This window comes from Triticum urartu, chromosome 7A, assembly GCF_056163025.1.
Source record: "Triticum urartu cultivar PI428250 chromosome 7A, HENAU_Tu73, whole genome shotgun sequence".
NCBI classification, from domain to species: domain Eukaryota; kingdom Viridiplantae; phylum Streptophyta; class Magnoliopsida; order Poales; family Poaceae; genus Triticum; species Triticum urartu.
Window position 1 is genome coordinate 157387013 of NC_141879.1, and position 13866 is coordinate 157400878.

Sequence of the window (13866 nt, forward strand, 5' to 3'; positions counted from 1 at the left end):
TGGAGTGGGATGTCTATTTATAGTCATAGCCTTTCCGGATGGGAAATGACCATTTTGGAACACACGGTCCAGCTAATGGCCAACCGACATGTTTCCAACAGTCAGATTTTGAGCACAACGGTAACATTACTTGAGGAACAAGTAATGCTAACTCCTCAGTTCGAATCAAATATCTTGCATCTCCGAAGAACGTCTCTGGCTGACAAGTATTTATTCGAAACACAAAGAGATTTATCTCAAACTCTCATAGGTTTTGGTTAAGCATCATAATAGTCAAAAGTCTTGAATACTTATACCCCTCTTAATAGTACGATGGTCCTACGACTCAAACAAGAGAAAGAAGAACAACAAAACAAATGTTATGTCTTCGCTTTGTATTCAATCTTCTCGACTACAGTCAGTCTTCTTCGGACACACCGAATGAAAATTGCTTCGTTTCAGCAATAAAAATTTTCAGGGCCATCTCTGGCATGCAATATTCTTGATAACAAACACTTTGAGACATGACATTTTTTTCTACAGTGCAGGTAACCTTCGAGGAAGTTTATAGCAAACTTCTCGGAAGTCACAATCTTCTTGATAGTAAGCCTCTTGAAGCATATCAATTTCTCTATTGTGCAGATAACTTTCTTAGAAGTTTATAGCAAACTTCTCGAAGCAGCATACTTTTCGGTAGCAAGCCTTTTTATAGCAAACCTTTCGGTAGCAAACCTTTCAATAGCAAACTTCTCGGGAGATTATAGCAATCTTCTCGGTAGCAAATCTTTTGGAAGTTTATAGCAATCTTCTCGGTAGATCTTTCGGAAGATTATAGCAATCTTCTCGGTAGCAAATCTTTCGGAAGATTATGGTAATCCTCTCGATACTCGAGGGACAATTTCTCTCTGTGTGAACTAGCAAACACATCAGTCACAAACTGTTTCTGACAACAATCTCCAAAACACAAGGGGCAAGTAATTGCACCAATAGGTTGATTATATGGGTCCCTTAATTTTTTTTTGCTTTTTATAGGGGCTGTTGTAGCTATTTTTTGGCCCAACTTTCCGTAAAGGAAAATTATTCATGGCGAAAAGAAATTGTTGGTGATACTAAGTCGGGTTCCCGTCGCCCGCTCATATGTGTGACACTGGTGCAAATTGCTTGTGTGGCATACCACGTCATCGAAATTAGCTCATCTCGGCCAAATTTTATGCCAATTTGCACCCGCTAAACAAGTTCATGAACTAAACTAAGTGCTATTTTTTGTCTTTGTCTAAAAGAACACAATGGCCAGTTTTTTCTACCTCAAAAGAAGTGCTATGTGTTTTTATCGATTAGTGTCCCAAAGTGCACATTTCGTAGAAAAATAAAAGATGTTTTAAAATGCATATCTATAATAAATTGATGTGTGTACGTGAATTATTTTCTCAAGGCTACGGGCAAGGTCGCCGACCACAAAACCCAGCTGCCACCCATCGCCTACCCCTCTCGCCGCGCCGACGCTAGCTACGAGGTCCTTATCGGGGCGGCTTGCCGTGAAGGTGCTAGAGTGTTGTTACGACTGCGAAGGAGATGGTGCTCGAGCGGCGGTCTTCACCAGGCGGTGCGCGATGGCAATGTTGGTGAAGGCGACGGCTGTTGGATGGACCCAACATGACGCTCTTCATCGCTAGCTCGGCCTGACTAGATTATCGGAGAAGAGGGCATGGATGCATGGCTTTGCACGGCGACGAGCATGACATCAGACCCGAATCTATTATACAACAAGATGAGTGTTATTTTCCAGGTTTTCTTTATGGATATTCAGTTTTGGTTTAGGACGGTGTTGCCCGGGGTAGGAATAATATTTTTCCCATCCTATCACCACTCTGTGGGTCTGCTTTCTGCTGGCGAAGGGTGTGTCAAGCCGTGTCTTTGATGGATCTTTCAGGATCCGATCAGTTTATGCTTCTGGTGGATTCATTTAAATTCGAACGGTTTACGTGGGCTTCAACTACATGTCCTTAACGACATTTCTCTCTCTCTCTTTAAGGGTGTGTTTATAAGCGCTTGTGATATGGTCTCAGCCCTTTTCGAAACAAAACAAAAAAAGCTGTTGTATGTGCAGCGTTATTAATCTATTTAAAAATGCTGTCGACACACACAATAGTCGCCACTCAGCAGCAGGTAGGCGAAGACAGCTATTTTCCCACTACAGCTCGAGGATAAATATAGTTTTCCGCGGGGGACGTATCTGCGAAAACACCGAGGAATCCCACTCCCCTCTTCTCTCTCTCCCTCTCTTCCTCCCTCCCTACCCTCGAGACGCCCGTCTCGTCGCTTTGCTCCCCACGAAAGAATTCTAAATTCTTGCTTAACAAAACGAGAAAGCGGATCCTATCCTTCGTGGGATCCGCATCGGTTCTTGCCCTCGCCGCGCCGAATCCGGCAGCTTTTCTTTCCTCCCCTGAATCCCTCCGCCCTGCCGTCCGCCGTCCACTGAGCCGCCGGTTGTTGGGATCTTGCGTCGGGGGGCGATCCGGCCGGGGGAGATGGCCGGCGGGAAGGAGCCGATCGAGGTGAAGTTCCGCCTCTTCGACGGCACGGACATCGGGCCCAACAAGTACGACCCCGCCACCACCGTCACCGCGCTCAAGGAGTTCGTCCTCGCTCGGTGGCCGCAGGGTGAGGCCGATCGACCTCCCTCCCCCTCCCTTTCCTCCGCGTACATATATATACACGCCTCCGCTTTTGATGCCATGTGTTTCGGGGCGGTTGCTTGCGCGGTCGTCTCGCCCCTCGTGTCCTCTCCATCGGTTTCTTGATCCGGTATGAGAATCCCTGTGCAGATGGTTCGGTCCGGATCTGGGAGCCATCCCCGCCTTTCCCTTTCGCGATAAAACACAGTGATTTGATCAGGTTGCTCCGCGGGTTGCGTGATTCTTCTGTTCTTTGGCCAGTTAGGTAACACGCGTCCAGGTTTCCAACTAACTGAGGCTTTTAGAAGTCTCCTTGCCCGTAGTAGCCAACACTACGTTGACAGGCAGAGAATAGATATGTCAGTACATCTACAAGTTCTTGCATTTTCTTAAACAGGCAGACAGAGGACATATTTTTGTGGTGATGACATTTGTTGCTACTCGTTAGTGCTCCCAAAGAATTTTGGATCTCTGTATCTTACGATGCATGCTGAAACATGTGATGACGGATGACCGGACCATTTGAGGAGGCTGTTTGTATGCCTTCTTATCCTGTTGGTGTCCTTGGATACTATCCTGATATTTAGTGGTCCAGTCTCAGTTCTGAACTACTGGGTGTGAAGTCCAGTCAGTGCTTTTATAGGGGCAAATCTGGCTGGGTTACGCTCGTAACTGTAAATTTGGAGAGTGTTTTTAAGCACGAGTCTGGACTGTAATGTAGGCGCATGGGAAGTACCAAAATACTAACAGCCGAAGCGGCAGATTAGTTATGATGCACACTTTTTTAATTGTTTGTTTGGTAATCAAACAAGAAACACTAATTTGGATCGGAGGCAGTAGCTGTTTCTGCAGAAATTGTCCTTTGGTTAAGTTTCCTCAAAACCCGACGGCAAGGAAAGGAGGAATTAGTGGCAGCAGGAAGCTCCAATTCTTATTTGCCTGCACAGATTAATAATAGGAACTGAGCTAGCTCGCATGGGTGAAGTGGATGTACAATCCCACTACTCAGGTTTAAGTCCTCATGAACGTGATTTTTGTTCCTGTTTTGTCTCTGTTCTTCCTCCGACATGTTCATTTAGTGTGTAAGAAAACATGGATTAATTGATCACTGTGACATGTTCACAGTAGAGAAGGAAATAGATGTTTCCCTTTTGCAACATATGCAAGTGTGTCCTTTGAGGATAAGGCCGCAAAATGGTCCATAACATGTCGATGACCATGCTTCAGAAGGAGAGTTTACCTTGTGATGAGATATTTTGAGTTTGCACTTCCAGGGCTTTGCCCTTTTCTTTTCAGGGGAATGGTATACAGCTTTTGCAAGTGCTTCAAATTCTCTGAATACTGCTGTTGATCATTTCAGTCTTGTAGAAGCTTTATGGAATATATCATTATCTGTGTTAAGAGTGCCTTTTTGACAATGTTTTTGACAGACAAAGACATTATTCCAAAAACTCTCAATGACGTGAAGCTCATCAATGCTGGAAGGATACTTGAGAATAACAAAACTCTTGCCGAGTCTCGAGTCCCAGTAGGAGAAGTTCCAGGAGGTGTGATCACGATGCATGTTGTTGTACGCCCTCCCCAAAGTGACAAAAGTGGTATTGCTTTGATTTCCCTCTTATTTATTCAAAGTCCCATCTCTTTATATGTTTGATGACCTCACTTGGTTTAAGATCCGAAGGGTTGAACTTCTATTATGTGTGACCTGAATGAGAATTCTGACTATTGTCTGTCCGAAGAAGTTGGCATCCACCTTTTTGCCATTCTAACAGTCCTACTCCTAAAAAATTAAGACTTAAGAGCGCACATTGTACTGTATATCTCTAGGTGTACATTTTTTCTATGCTGGTCGTAACATTGTTTTCGCCTCGTTTAGTTGATCCATTACCCGATGCTCAGTTCTGTCAGCAACTTTGCCATTGAATTAAACTAGCAGTTTATGCTTCCGACTCTTTTTTCTCATTGTCAGAATGCGATTAGATGACTTGTTGTTGCATGCTATTCGCATTGCGGCCGCTATCTGATCTCTTGTAAATGGAACCATTTTATTGTGATAATCCAGAGTATGTTGATGTTAATTTAAAGGGTAACTATGTGGACAAGCATATTGCACTCCAGCATTTACACATTTGTTTAATTTGCTTTAGCATCGTAGTTCCGTCTGATTTGTTTCTGATCTTAATGTGCCACCATCCTTTTTCTTTCCAGATAAACACCTCTCGAATTCTCCCAAGCAGAACAGATGTGGGTGCACGATATTGTGACGCTTTCGATTCAGCCCGCGTTGTGTATTTCTGTATATTGGTGCCATCCATGCTCACAACGATTGCAAGTTCACCCTAACACTTGATTCTTGCAAGCCATTCTTGAATGAAATGCCTAGAGACGGTAACTTAACACCCATATATATTTCATCTCTGCTCGACAGTAAAGTTTGGTTACAGCGGGGGGGCCTTCCATACATCATATGTAAGCTGTAACGGGTATGCAGGAAGTCAAGAGCTGGGATGCTTGCTGTTGTTTTAAGATGTAGACATTGTGTAGTGACGTCGGAAATGAGGTTCCACTTCTTTTTTTTTTGCTTCTACATATATATACTCGTCGTATAGTATTTGTCGAGATTTTTTCCCCCAAGTTGCCACTACATATTATATCTATATATATGTAATAGGGAAGTGATTTCTGTCCAGAAGTGTAAAGGGAATATGTTTGGACTGACGGAAGGCAGTTTGTATGTGTGTTTTGGTTCTTCTGCTCGTAGCTTTGCAGTTGCAGCTGTGGTGTGCTCGGAGCAGTTGCCTTGTCAGCTTGTGCTGGACCGCGCCGGTGGCAGCCACTGGTCGGGCTGTCGACCATGGCGTCGGTTTGGCCGTCACGTCGGCCAGCTACCATCTGACTGAGCAAAGAATTGTGACAGGGTGGCTGACGACGCCAGGGATGATAACATGGCCAGTTTTCTTGTTACTTCGGCTATCCATTTTTAATGGTCATGAATTAGGAAAAGGTTGAAAGTGGGTAGCAGGTAGTACCTTTTTTAGTCTTCAACCACTACGCAACACTGGAGGCCCGTCTGGGTCGAAGGAATTTCCTAACCACTCAATATTCAGTCCATGGAAGTTCGGCGAACTCATTTGGTTAAGACAAAATGCAACCTCCAAAGATTAATAAACAAGGAACTGGAACTGACATCTCATCGCTCCTCCAAAGAACCTATACAAAATCCAGAAATGTTCATATATGACAGCTACATTGCTCAACAGTGAATGCATTGCAAGATTGAACAATGCATAAAACTGTTAATATATGACAACTTGGGTAAGCATTAAAAAATTGAACAGTAAATCTATCTTTTCTCAAACGAAAAGAAGGAAAAATAATAAACACCGCACATGCCAATGCAAGGCATCAGCGAACAAAACATCTGCAGGCAACAACTGAGTGCCAGCAATACCGAAGGCAACATAACATCTGCAGGCAACAATAATTGAGCAGTCCCAGGAACAGAGATATGATAATCAACATGCGCCCATTTAGTCAAATGAACGGAACATGGTTGATTGGCGGCCATCCAGTTCGCCACAAATCCACAATACATGAAAATTCTTTAGTGCACCTGACTTCGCAAAAAAGAAACTGGGTACACCGGTAGTTCTTCCACAAATCTTTGGGCAACATGTATACTAGCTATAAGGAAAAAAACGTTTGTATAATCCTGGCTGCAGCTAGATGTTCAAGCTCCAGTCATAAGGCTGATACGAGACCTTCAGTTGAGTGTTTGCGAGCAGCTCCAAGAATTGCTCCGACGCTGCAGGCTCCAGATAATTTGCTGCATGCTTCAGTACTTCTGTCTCATTCTTACCGAAGTCGGCGTTATACCTGCAAACAATTCAGAACAAGAGTTTTTGAGCTGTATCTCATTTTACCAAAATCTGTGTACTTATACCTTAAAATCATTTGGACCATGGGTTTCCAAGTTAATATTTGGTAACTGATGGTCAACTTCTTGCCACTGTTATAATTTCATCACAGTGCATATCAGGTAAAATTAACCAAGTTAATATTTGGGACTTGCACTCTAGCAATATAACTGTGTAACAAATGTATGATCATCCGCCAATCTGTCAAGTAGTAACATGGTAATGCATTTGTTGTTATCTCACGCAGAATAAATGGCCGATGTCACATCATCAACGAACTCATTGAAACCGCATTCCCTTAATTTGCTGGGCACTGTGCAGTTCCAGTTGTATTTCTAGTGACCACAGACTAAATGCGGGTCATAACCACCTCACATACCGTTACGGCCTTCAAATTATTGGATAAAGCGATATCACTAAGCATATTTTAATTATTCTTCATTAGTTATAACCCTAATAGGGCAAAGCACACAAATCCATATCTATAAAAATTATCAGCATCCTGCTATATTCCAGTTGAAATTACACGCAAAGTAATCATAAAAGGCCACATGAGTGTTAATGCACCACACAGAGCGCTACAAGCTTGGTTGACCCTTTTTGAAGCACTACTCATCATATATTCATTCATATCCAACTTAACCAAGGGCGAATTCAAGTAACAAAAACCAAGCAAACATTAGAGGACTATGTCACTATGACACACAAGAATAGCACCATATCAGACTGGTATTCTACTTTGTCTCCAACTACAAGACTGAAAAAGCTAGATCACCTAGCAATAAACTTATCTAGCTTATGTTTCGAGCAGCTCTAGGGCTGTAACTTATACCTAGAGTAAACTGTTTTTTGAAGTCAGTAGTACTATTGAACATGTCAATGTGCTAGATGTTCGGGTAAATAGCTCTATTAGATGCATTGTCATTGTTATACTACAAATTCTGGTACCGAACAGTCACACACTACTAAGCAAGAACGGTAAATACTCAAGAGCACATTGGTAAAGCAAGAATATCAATCATTCTATTGTCTTACCATCGTAAGATCTTGCTTGCAGATGCAACCTTTGCTTCAGGATCAACAATCAGTCCTCCATTCCTTACGAAATCTCGTGCAGCTTCCATTAACTCTTTATCAATATTTCCCGGCGAGTAACACCGAAGTGCAGGCCCAGATTTGGTACCACATACCAAAGCAAAGTGAACAAGAGGTTCAGGGTATGATAGGGCCACCTGCAATTACAAACAAGGAAAAAAAGGCAGTGAGAATTTATATCACTGAAAAATTAGCATCACTTAAGAACAAGGTTTACGAGTCGACGAGTCATTCCAAGGTTGAGACTCATAGACTAATCGTGACTAGTCTAGACTATTGCTGGACTAGTCGACATGGTACTGTAACACAAACCTTGCAGTAATCAATTACTAAAACCTAGTATCAGTCTGTAGTATATACACTACATAGCAGTAGCACAGTACAGTATAAATACAAACTGAATGCATGAGAAGTGGATAAATACAAATTTTCCCTCCCACGGGTTGCGGGCTGGGCAGCTGGCTCACTTATTCCCTCCCAATCCCTAAAAAAAATTAAAAAATTGAGTCGAACGACTCAAAGTGCATGACTAGTCCAGACTAGTCCCTCCACGAACTAGTCTACCCGAATTTTCTAGTCGACATCCAGAATGCGACTCATAGACTAGTCTATCGACTAGTTTCGATTAGTCGCTCGACTCGTAATGCTTGCTTAAGAACCAAGGAATTTAGTAGTTCAAAATGACGGTGTTTTAAATAGGACGTCACACTAATATCGTAGTGCTGCTATAGCATGCTAACGGTTGTGTGCATTATGTGGCTGATTTGGCAAGTAGGTACAGTTATGGGATCCCAGTGCGCTAAAACAAGTGGTACAATGCAGATCAGCTGGCGCCCAGTTTCTATATATAGTCGTTTTGCCTTCCCTTGGCAGCCCTTTATTGCATAGACGACCTTTTCAAAAAGGTTTTCACATATCTTCAATCTGACTTTCTAGAACCATAGAAAACAGGTAAACATATAATGGAAACACAGTAGGCCTTGCCTTCTATATTCCTTCGGATTTCCGGGAACTGATTACGCCCTAGGCCCAACATACTAGGTAAGTTTCAATCATTTCTTCCGGAAAAAAAAGGAACATCCATAGAACTAGTTCTGCCTTCTATATGACCGGTATATGCCATCTGATGTAAAAGGACTTCGACCATACACTAGTACGCACTGTGCTAGATAATACTCACTCACATGTACCCTTGCACACATGCAAACCGATATTATGCTGCACCGGATATTAAATTATATCAACATGCATTTATGAGAAAAGAGACCCATGTTATTTGTTTGAAATAGTAGGTCAAGATAAGTTGAGTTTATTTCTTGCACGCAATAGGCAAGTTTGAAATAATCTCCACCACACTAATGTTTGGCAATTTTTACAGGCACCAACACAGATCAAGCATGTTTCCTTTAAGCTGCCCTTTCTATGAAGAACCACGGATAGATTGTATACCCTAGAGTCTAAACAAGAAAAACACATTCACGAGTTTAATTGTTGGAACACATCTTACTGAATATGTGCTTTGCTGCATGCATATACTCCCTCCATTCCCTACTATAAGACATTTTAGCTTTTTCTTGATTCGTATGTATCCAAACACATTTTAGAATGTATGTTCACTCATTTTAGTATGTATGTAGTCAATATTTTGAAATAGCTAAAAGGTCTTATATTAGGGAACGGGGGGAGTACTTAAAGAAGCATAACTGATATAATAAAAGTATATAACACGAAAGCTTCAAGACAAGGAACATGAGTCCAGGTATCATCAAGAGTTCATGACAGGACAGATTTTTAGTAAACAGAAACATATAGGTTCCCCTTTTTCGGAGTGGATCTGCTTTGTTCACCTTGGATCTTTGGTCTTTCTGTCCGAAAGGTTTCACAAGATTGTATGGTGGCCTTTGGTTGGCACGCAGAATGCCATTTTCAATAGCTGACAGTGAATAGGCACATCCACCAATGACATACTTAAAGTCTCCAAAGAACTTTTTCCTGTCCAATGGTCCAGCAGGATGACCACATGTCACTAACGCATGGATAGCCATCATATTGTACAGATTTATGAAGAAAGCAAGCTTTTCTTCACGTGACAGGTCACTAGTTTCCACCCTCTGAAGCTCCTCAGTTGTTCTAATATACCTGTGCAAGGAATATGAGCTTCAGATAAGTGTACCGATCACCTATGGCATTAGGGCAATCAAGAGATGAGAACCAGGTTATCAATTATCAGTCTACTTACAGCACGTGCTACTATAAATTTATAACACACAACATAAAATATATAGAGATATACTCAGGTAGAAAATTGGAGTTTACTGATCAAATTATGAACTTGAACATATGTATCGACTAAAAGATTATCAGAAGTAGTCAGAACAAGCAATTCATTTTAGTATCTGCACATAAATTATACATGGATTATGCAGTTCCATGTCTTTTGCATATACTTAAGTATGTACATGTGCTAACCTTTTAAATTCCTCACAACCCTGGATGCTTCTGTAGTCAACATGCCTACCATCTTCAGATACATAAGCCTCGAAAATGGCACAAGACAACTTTCTCAACCTTGATGCGATTTCCGCCATGGGTTTTGGTGCAACATCAATGATGCCCCTAGGGATGTTGTAACACTGTGTCATAATAACGGGATCATGATCTAGGAAACGGTAAGGCTGATTTCCATCTTCAAAGACATTTTCACTGCAATACAAGCAGTGTATTAATAATAATAACCTCCAAATATTCCAACCAACGGAGACATAAATAATAGAAATAAGAATAATATCGTAAGATCATTTCAAGAGCTTACTCTAGAACATGACGAAAGAAGTGTTTGCTTGCAAGCTTTCTTCCAAATTCCACTGCCTGCATGGATAATATGTATCCACAAAATGTTAAGGAAGGTAACAGTACAGTAGGGAACATACAAAACAGATGTGCGCTTTCCTAAATGTGAAATCCTTTCCAAAGATCTGCTATAAATAATGCAAACTTGCCATATATACCTAAATTAAAATAGCCTCAAAAGTCAGACAAAACCAAGAGTCGTGTTGTTTAAAATCCACATGGAAGTACTATATATAGCATGGCTCAAAAAATTGTCAATAGTAAACATTTTACCTCATCTCTCTCCAAATACTGATCTTCTGATATAAAATCCACAGCCTCACTGCCAGGAAAGCAGTTACTAAATCTTCTCATTTTGTAAAACCTATCCTTCGGTGTAATCGACTCTCTCATTTTTCTGACGATGGTTGCCAACTCATCCATCTTCCCACATCCAGATTCGTCATCTTCTCCGGGTAAAGGAGGCAAAGGAGCAGCAGAGGAGGGCTCATCATTGAAAAGAGCACCAGTTTTCTCATTGAGTATGCCAGACTCCTCCATTTTCTTCAATTCAGTTAAGCCTCCAATCAGCAGGTCATTGAAATACACTTTTGGTACTATGGATGACCCAGTATTCTTTTCCAACTCCAACTTCCTACTAGGGAATATATCAATGTTAATCTCAACATACTTGAGCCTTTGCTGATGCATGAACAACCGAACCATTTTGCAATCTTCACATCCCAGTTTTGTGTATACGATAATCCTTCCTTTTGCTATTGGTTGCTCTGTCAAACCAGGCACATTTGCATCCCCAGCTTCCCCAGTTGTAGAAGTAACAATATCTCCTCCAACTTTAATCAAGTTCAGTGGATTCCATGTGCTTCTTTCCTCGGATTTCTTCTGCACCTCTTTTGGCTTAATTTCAGAATCTGAGATGGTCTTCTCACCATTGCCACTTGCTGAAACATCATTCTTGTCAACTTCAACAGGAAGATCATTCTCATCCTTTCTGCCAGATAGGCGGCGTATAAATGTTGACACTACAATGGCTCCCTTTTCCTTAACAAAATTCCCGATTGCAGCAGCTCTTTCATTGATCACAGACCCTTGCTGAGCTTTTGAATCAAGCTCCACAGATTGATCAGAAGAACGCCTCATTGGTTCCATTTCAGGAATCTCAGTTCCATCAAAAACTGGCTCTTCAGATTTTTCTTCTTCAAGAATCTCTTTCACAGTCTGGTCTGAATCTACAGGTTTCATGGCATCAGGGCTTCTGCTTTTATCCATCTGCTCATTGAGATCCTTTTCTGGGTTATCTCTCCCATGGAACTGCCCTTTTACCTCATCGCTTGAATTCTCACTCGTCGAATTTACTGTTTCTTTTACGCTCAATATTTCTGTTTTCCTTGACAAATCCCCTTCATCTTCACCCTTTTCTCCAGTATTAGGGGACTCTTCACTGACAGAAGTTTTTACCACATCCTTTTCTCCAGGATTAGGGGACTCTTCACTGACAGAAGTTTTTATCACATCCTTTTCTCCAGGATTAGGGGACTCTTCACTGACAGAAGTTTTTATCACATCCTTGTCCCCATCCTCCATGTCGCGAGGAAAGCTTACCAATCTGCAAAAATAGCCTTAAGTAAGAAGCTTGTGCATGCAAGGTACTGTAAACTTGCAAACTAAAAATGGCATGGACTGGATGGAAATAAAATTCTGCTGGATATTCTTCAATTAACAAGCCAAATAAAGGAGAATATCAAAGACATGTGGCACAGTGATCTCTACCATATGACGAAAATTTCATGCAGTGAGGGAATGCTCGCATTTGTCATATGTCGACCAACACGACACATATGTCAGAATGGAATGAACTGTTATGCAAGTTAAATTTGCATAGAGGGCATTTCTTTATTCATTTAGCTACAAAAAGAATCGCATGGCATGATTAGTACCAATCAGCAACTCATATGGGTATGGAGGTGAAAGCTTTTAGACTTTTATAATGGCATAAACGAACTAGATAGGGTAAATATGCATTGATACAGATTTGTCACTCGCTATCTCAAGAAACGGATACTGAATCGAAGGGTGCACAGTGAAAAGCCTCTGTTGTGCATGATGAACTGCTAGATATGCACGCGATCGGCAATCAGAAGCAGCATCCACAAATGCTCTGCCCGCAGGACGACGAACCATGAAGCCTGGGCAAATAGTACCTGACTGATTGACGCCCCAAATGCAAACACGTTGCATCCAATAAACCACGGGGCCAACCAAGCACCAGTACATCAACATTATCAATCTGGCATGGCAAAGCTGTCATTAGCCAGTACTAATCCGCGCAATCACCAAACCTCTGGCCATATGCACGGTGCTAGGCATGTGCGCACTCAAACGCATTTACAGGTTGAGTGAGATCTCACGCGAGACAAACCCCCGGGTTAATCGCACGCGGAAACGCACGGTCGCGGTGTTTGCATTTCCGACAATAAACCCGCACCTCACCTCACCGCCCACAAACCGGATGAACACACTGAACCAAAACAACCAATCGGCGCATAACCAACCGGCCCCAGCTCGCGGATGAAGCGCCACGAGATCCCACTCCCAGCCCCCGACATCGCTATGCGATAAACCCTAGAGAAACCTCCCGCCGAACCGCGGCGGGCGCGAGCAGGGAACCGGCCGGGGGCATAACCCCTCGCTGGATTCATCGCCGATTCGAACCGCACGGCGAACAAAATCTCAGGACACGACAGCGGAAAAAACGGGGGAAGCGGATGCGAACCTGAGCCCTGGAGATCTCGGGCCGACGAAGACGGCGACGGGTATTAATTGCTGCCGAGACTAAGCGAGGACGGAGGAGATTGAGCGGCCGGGCGAGGCGAGGCGAGGAGGGAGGGAGGGAGCGGGCGGCGTGAGCGGGGGTTTAGCGGTGGCGTGGAGAGCGAGAGGAGGTGGATTTTGACCGGGGCGAGAGGAGGGGGAGACGGGAATGGAAACGGAAATGGGCAGCGGCGGTGGAGAGGAGACCCGGGGGAGGGGGGCTGTGCGGGTGTGTGTAGGAAGCGGGAACACCGGAAACTGACGAGCCGAGCCGAGGCGGAGGGGGGAAGGAAAGAAAAGCGGAAAAGGCTGCCCGGGCGGACGCTTCTGACCACGTGGGTCGGTCGACGCAGCAGTCTGTGGACCGGGCGGGGGCTTTGACCGTGGGCGTGGCGTGGCGGCCCACGGACGCCCCCCGGATACTCTCTCTCTGTGTTGCGGTCGTGCTAGAACGGGGTCTGGTTTTGTTTTGGGGGGGAAGACTTTTTGAGGAATTTTTATCTTTTTTTAGGATGAAAATTAGGGGATGGTGGCTT

General features: G+C 43.1%; 2 protein-coding genes across 2 annotated transcripts; one reads left to right on the plus strand and one right to left on the minus strand.

Annotated features, from left to right (window-relative positions):
- Positions 1-2205: 2205 nt before the first annotated feature.
- On the plus strand, positions 2206-5407 carry LOC125523197 (membrane-anchored ubiquitin-fold protein 3). The gene is made up of 3 exons (XM_048688248.2): positions 2206-2643; positions 4088-4255; positions 4866-5407. Exons 1-3 carry the CDS (start codon positions 2511-2513, stop codon positions 4919-4921), a joined length of 357 nt encoding a protein of 118 aa, XP_048544205.1. The 5' UTR covers positions 2206-2510; the 3' UTR covers positions 4922-5407.
- Positions 5408-6141: 734 nt separating this feature from the next.
- On the minus strand, positions 6142-13602 carry LOC125523196 (electron carrier/ protein disulfide oxidoreductase). Its single transcript, XM_048688247.2, has 7 exons — positions 13293-13602; positions 10793-12125; positions 10482-10537; positions 10139-10372; positions 9517-9808; positions 7610-7806; positions 6142-6533 (listed from the first exon to the last, which is right to left on the minus strand). The coding sequence occupies exons 2-7, from the start codon at positions 12101-12103 to the stop codon at positions 6380-6382; spliced, it is 2244 nt and encodes a 747-aa protein (XP_048544204.1). The 5' UTR covers positions 12104-12125; positions 13293-13602; the 3' UTR covers positions 6142-6379.
- Positions 13603-13866: the final 264 nt, after the last annotated feature.